This window comes from Arachis ipaensis, chromosome B01 (assembly GCF_000816755.2).
Source record: "Arachis ipaensis cultivar K30076 chromosome B01, Araip1.1, whole genome shotgun sequence".
NCBI lineage: Eukaryota > Viridiplantae > Streptophyta > Magnoliopsida > Fabales > Fabaceae > Arachis > Arachis ipaensis.
The window spans coordinates 1,917,364-1,923,277 of NC_029785.2; the positions used below are offsets into that span (position 1 = coordinate 1,917,364).

The window sequence follows — 5,914 nt, forward strand, 5'->3', positions numbered from 1 at the left end:
TTAGAGATTATTAATACAAGAGTACCCAAATTGGAAAAAAAAAGTTTACTCAATTAAGATCATGCTCAAAGAATCTAAAAGAAAAATAAGATAATTTTTAAAAGGTTTAATTACTTTATCGTCCCCATAGTATTATTCCGTTCTTAATTAGGTCTTTATATATTTTTTTTCTTTTTAATTGAATCACTATACTATATTAAATTTTGTAAGTAAGTCTCTGTTGTGACAAAACGTTAAAATTAGCATAATATTCTATTAAACAAAATGAATATGCCTAACACTTAACTGTATTCTATTTTGTTTAATAGAATATTCAGTTGATTTCAATATTTTTGTGACAACAGGAACTTAATTATAAAATCTGATATAATATAGAGATTCAATTAAAAAGAAAAAAAGAGCCTAATTAAAAATTCGATGAAATTATAGGGATCAACGGAATAATTAAATCTTTTTAAAATAAACCATTTTCATTTTTAAACTTTGATAATATTCATATTTATTAAGCAGGGTACTCTTAAAAATGGGAAAGTTGTTGCAGTGAAGAAATTGATTTTGGGGCAAACTGACAAAATGGAAGATCATTTTGAGAGTGAAGTAAAGCTGATTAGTAATGTGCACCATAGGAATCTGGTGAGGCTTCTTGGTTGTTGTAGTAAAGGCCAAGAGAGAATCCTTGTTTATGAATACATGGCAAATAGTAGCCTTGACAGATTCTTATTTGGTAATAACCTACATCCATCTCTCATTTATGCATTTTATTACTCCATAATTTATTTTTTGAGTAAATGGTTACTTTAATCTTTAAGGAGTTAGGACTATACTAGAAAATACTTAATTTAATTTTTTATATTACTAAACCTAGTAACTTTTGGATAAATAACTCAAAAATTATAATTTTTTTTATACAAGAGAATAAATATTAAAATAACAAATTCTTTTTAATATTAAATATTGATTTTACATAATCTAATAACGGTGTTTTTGTATGTGATGAATAGTAATAAAATTCTAATTTACAATAATCTTGATGGCAATGCCAAAAAAATTATTGTGTAGTTAGTGTTTGCTGTTTTATTGTGTATGATATGGTAGGTGAAAATAAAAAACAAATATAAAATGTGTGTCAATGTATATTTTATTGCTTTTTTTTACTCCTATTAAAACTCCCTCCTCCTTTATTTGGGTCAAGTACTTGCTATAACAAACTATAAATAATAACAAGTTATATAAGAATAAAATCACGTGTGATAAAAAATAAAATTAAAACTGGGATTTCATACTGCACATAATGTTAAATACAAATTTAATAATAAAAATAGAGTGGTAAAATGATAAAAAATCTAAGAATATATGCAGTAGGTGGTTTAGATGGAACATTATATGAAAATGGTGGTGGAGGATCAGTACCTCTAGCAGATGGAACATTGCTTGAAAATGATAGTAGAATGCTAGTACTTCTAGCATATGGAACCTTGTGTAAAAATGGTGGTGGCAGAAACAGAAAAGTTTTCACAGAGCAAAAAATGAAAATAGATCTTTTTTGTTTTGAAGTTAATTTTTTTAAGACGTGATAGAATAACTTATAAAAAAGGAGAGAAGTCATATATTTCTACTTTTTTAAAAAACTGTGAATTAACCTTTGAAAAAGTTAAAAACTTTTTCTTTAAAATGGAATGACTTTTCATGAAAAAAAAAAAAAGCTTCTCCTACTCTCTAACAGGGCTCTAAACTAAACTAAACTACTTTCCTTAAACACTTACTTACAACATAAGGAGTATTGTATTGTTTATTAATTAGATAAATTTTAATGCTCTGTTTTATTATATCTTTGATAAATAATTAAAATTTAAAGATAATAACTTACTAATCATGCTAACTATTTAATTGTTATTTTTTTGAAAAAGTATAGATAGACAATAAAAATATTAAATAATGTGAATAATAGATATATCAGATATTCAATTCACTAGGTGTGCGAATGGTTATTCTAATATTAAGATTTATATGAGTAATTTGGAGTGTAGTGTGTTTTACTTGAATTGGGCCAATTTTAGAGTCCATTGTTGATGTTGTTTATTAGTTACCTAGCATAACCCTTTTTTTTTAACGTTTAATTACTCTATTAATTTCTATAATTTTACTAAATTTATAATTAGGTTTTTATACTTTTTTTTTTCTTTTCAATTGAGTTTTTACACTATTTTTAATTTTATAATTAAATCCTTCCTAGTATAAAAAATGTTGGAATTAACTACAAATTGAAGGTATCTACAATTAAAAACTTAATTAAATCTTTGACTACATATTTTTTTTATAGAAATATTAATTTTAACGTTTTTAATATGAAAATGACCTAATTACTAAATTAAAAATAATGTAAAAATCTAAATAAAAAAATATAAAAACTTAATTATAAATTTAACAAAATTATAGAAACCAACTAAATAATTAAACTTATTTTTTAAAGAGCCTTACATTCTCTAAACGTATACTCTGTTTTTGCACTTGTGAGGCAGGTAACAAGAAAGGCTCCCTGAATTGGAGACAACGTTGTGACATAATTTTAGGGACAGCAAGGGGATTGGCCTATCTTCATGAGGAATTCCATGTTTCTATTATTCACAGAGATATAAAGAGTGGAAATATTCTATTGGATGATGATCTTCAACCTAAAATTGCTGATTTTGGTTTGGCTAGACTTCTTCCAGGGGATCAATCTCATCTTAGCACAAGATTTGCAGGAACATTGTAAGTTGATTAATAGAGTATATCTTAAAATAGATTCTTAAAGAATTTCGTAATTAATGTTTTTATTTTTAAAAAAAAATTATTACATTGAAATTTTTAAACTTTACAAAAATAACATATATAAATTCTTATTAGTGAAATCTGTTATCTTTATATGGACAAATAAATCCTTAAAAATGTGACGAAAAGATCTATATATTTTATTTTTGTAAAGTTTAATGATCTCAATATAATAAAATTTTTTTAAAAACAAAAATATTCGATGCTAAAATTTTCAAGGACTTATTTGGGGATATACCCAAAATTATCATGCTTGAAAATATTTTAATAAGCTTGTTTATTGTAAATGTTTGTCCTATTTATTATATTTGTTTAGTAACCTTATATGTATGTGAAAAAAGAAAAAAAAAATATCCTTTAATTTGTTTCCATGAATCTTTATTTTAGAAGGAAAAAGAGACTCATCTAATTAAAAAGAGCATTATTTCTTTAATTGAGAAAGTGAAAAAAAAAAATCTTATATCAAGAAAATTAAATGTTAGGTTCTACTAAATAATTTGAATGTAAATAAATCATTATTCTCATTATCAAAGATACATTTATTTTGCAAGAAGAGTTTATACTTTATTTAACTATGATATAATTTTTATGAATTTGTCAGAGGATACACAGCACCTGAATATGCAATTCATGGCCAATTATCAGAAAAAGCAGACACTTATAGTTATGGCATTGTAGTCCTAGAAATTATAAGTGGTCCAAAGAGTACTGAAATGAAGGTTGATGATAATGGACATGAATATCTTCTTCAACGAGTAAGAAAATTTTTCATATATTTTCTTTTAATTTAAATAAGATTTTGCTAATGGTGAAAACTCAGGTACAATCGACTTTACGTAAAGTTGATAGTTGAGAGTCGTTAGATAAAAATTTAGTCAAATCAGTCAAATCATCTAACGACTCTCAATTATCAACTTCACGTGAAGTCGACTGCACCTGAGTTTTCACCTTTGCTAATATATATTGGATTCGGTTCTTGAAAAGTTTAACTTATTTAAACCTTGTATTCCTTCAAAACATTTTGGCTTATGTTTGCATTTTCAAATTTAATAGGCATGGAAACTGCATGAGGAAGGAATGCACATGGAGTTAGTGGACAAAAGCATAGAAGCTAGTGAATATGAAACAGGGGAAGTGAAGAAAATAATGGAAATTGCATTGATGTGCACTCAAGCATCAGCATCAATGAGGCCAACAATGTCTGAAGTAGTTATGTTACTAAAAAGCAAAGGCTTATTTGAGAATATGCAACCTTCAATGCCGGTGTTTGTTGAGTCAAATATGAAAGCCAGAGGAGATATTTCTGCTTCAACCGGTGGTTCCTCTACAACCACTTCCAATGCTACTGTCTCCACTTCTATAGTATCAGCAAGATGATTATGATTCACTAAAAAAACGGCAGATAATGACAATGGTTCTTTAAAATTGTCGCAATTTGGCCTCAAAACCGTTGCTATTTGTGCTTCATATTTTAGAGTTTATTAGGGTATATATATCAAGAGTTTAATTTTGATGCACAATGTAAAATGTAGTTACTTTTACTAATATGATATTAGGTAATTGGATGCACGTATTTTTTTTTTTCAAAGTTAGGAGTGAGACTCGAACCCGCAACTTCTTAAGTGAGTATGAAGAGTCTCTGTCATTTGAGTTATAACTTGTTGGCTTTAGATCACAATGCTTGATGATAATCAAATATATCAAGTGATAAAGACAGATATACCATATATAATAAATGTACACAAATATATATAATCTGTTTAATTGTTAAGATACTAATAGAAAGACAAAAATATAGATATATTTGTCATTAAAAATTAATTTTATCTCGATTGTTATTAATGATAAAAATGATGAAGGTCCAAAATAAAATGTAAAAAATTTTAAAAAATACAAAATTGTATTAAAAATCTAAATCTCAAATCTAATATTTGTGCCTTAACTCTTTATTTTTTATAAGACATTAAATAGGTATATTTTATATATTTTTAAAATTTATATATCATTAATATATCATACTATGAACAAAACAAACACTATATAACATATCAGTATTTATTACTTAATATTTTAATGTACAATCCTAAGAACACTAAAGAAAGAAATTAAAAACCTTCATCCTTTTTCTTCTTTTGACACATGCATATATTCAGTTATTCAACGAGCAGATAGTACTGAAGTGGAAACTGTAGCTTTGGATGCAGACACAGATGATGAAGCAGTTGAAGTAGATGTGTCATGTTGAGACCTAACATTACTAGAATGAACAAAGACAGGCATAGTAGGTCTCATCATATTCTCCATCAATAAGTTCTTACTCTTGAGTAAGAGAACCACCTCGGACATTGTTGGTCTTGTGGAAGGTGATGCTTGAGTGCACAACAAAGCAATTTCTATGATTCTCTTTACTTCTTCTGAACTATAGTCTTCAGGGTCCAATGTGGGGTCCACTAGCTCCAAGTGCATGTCTTTCTCATACAGTTTCCATGCCTGTTCAGTAATTATTGTTACAACCAAAGTTATAATAGTTACAGTAAATGTTGCTTTTGTCCCTTAGCGTTCGATGGAGAGATAGAGACGGAAAGACTGTGAGACTGAGAGACAGAGACTAAGAGACAGAGATTGGAATAAATCTCAATATTCTATTTGGTACAAAATAGGAGACAGAAATTGAAACAAGAATGAAACTCTAATTTAATTTGTATAAAGGATAAAATTAGAATTAATTAATTAAAATGAGGGTATTTTAGGTATAAAATGTTATTAAAGTTTCGGTCTCTATCTCTAAAAATTTTAGTCCCCTGTGTTCTTACTTTTTGGAGGTACTGAAATATTGAAATTTTGAAGACAGAGACAGAAATTTTAGTACCAGTCTCTGAACCAACAAACATGATACTGAATCTCAGTCTCTCAATCTCTATCTCAGTACCTCAAAACAAATGCTACCATTAAAAATTTTTAATTGCTGTCTAACTATTTAAATAATTAGCCTACATGATTTTTATAAAAGGTGATTTGCTAATGTATTATAGACTATTTAAACTAATAATAGTAACTGTTTAGACTAATTACTTAAATAATAAAAAATTTATTATGAAAGAGT

At 26.8% G+C, this 5,914-nt stretch overlaps 2 protein-coding genes across 4 annotated transcripts in view; one reads left to right on the top strand and one right to left on the bottom strand.

The window, feature by feature from the left end:
* Positions 1 to 4,527, top strand: part of LOC107644176 (cysteine-rich receptor-like protein kinase 42) — a 7,708-nt gene extending 3,181 nt beyond the window's left edge. For both annotated transcript variants that reach the window (XM_021115293.1, XM_021115295.1), the window contains 4 exons: positions 503 to 724; positions 2,520 to 2,751; positions 3,413 to 3,566; positions 3,865 to 4,527. In XM_021115293.1, the coding sequence (XP_020970952.1) occupies positions 503 to 724; positions 2,520 to 2,751; positions 3,413 to 3,566; positions 3,865 to 4,188 (932 nt within the window). In that variant the 3' untranslated portion in view covers positions 4,189 to 4,527. The remainder of the gene's footprint in view (positions 1 to 502; positions 725 to 2,519; positions 2,752 to 3,412; positions 3,567 to 3,864) is intronic.
* LOC107639641 (cysteine-rich receptor-like protein kinase 2) overlaps positions 4,849 to 5,914 on the bottom strand; it is a 7,884-nt gene continuing 6,818 nt past the window's right edge. For both annotated transcript variants that reach the window (XM_016343305.2, XM_016343226.2), the window contains exon 8: positions 4,849 to 5,301. In XM_016343305.2, the coding sequence (XP_016198791.1) occupies positions 4,969 to 5,301 (333 nt within the window). In that variant the 3' untranslated portion in view covers positions 4,849 to 4,968. The remainder of the gene's footprint in view (positions 5,302 to 5,914) is intronic.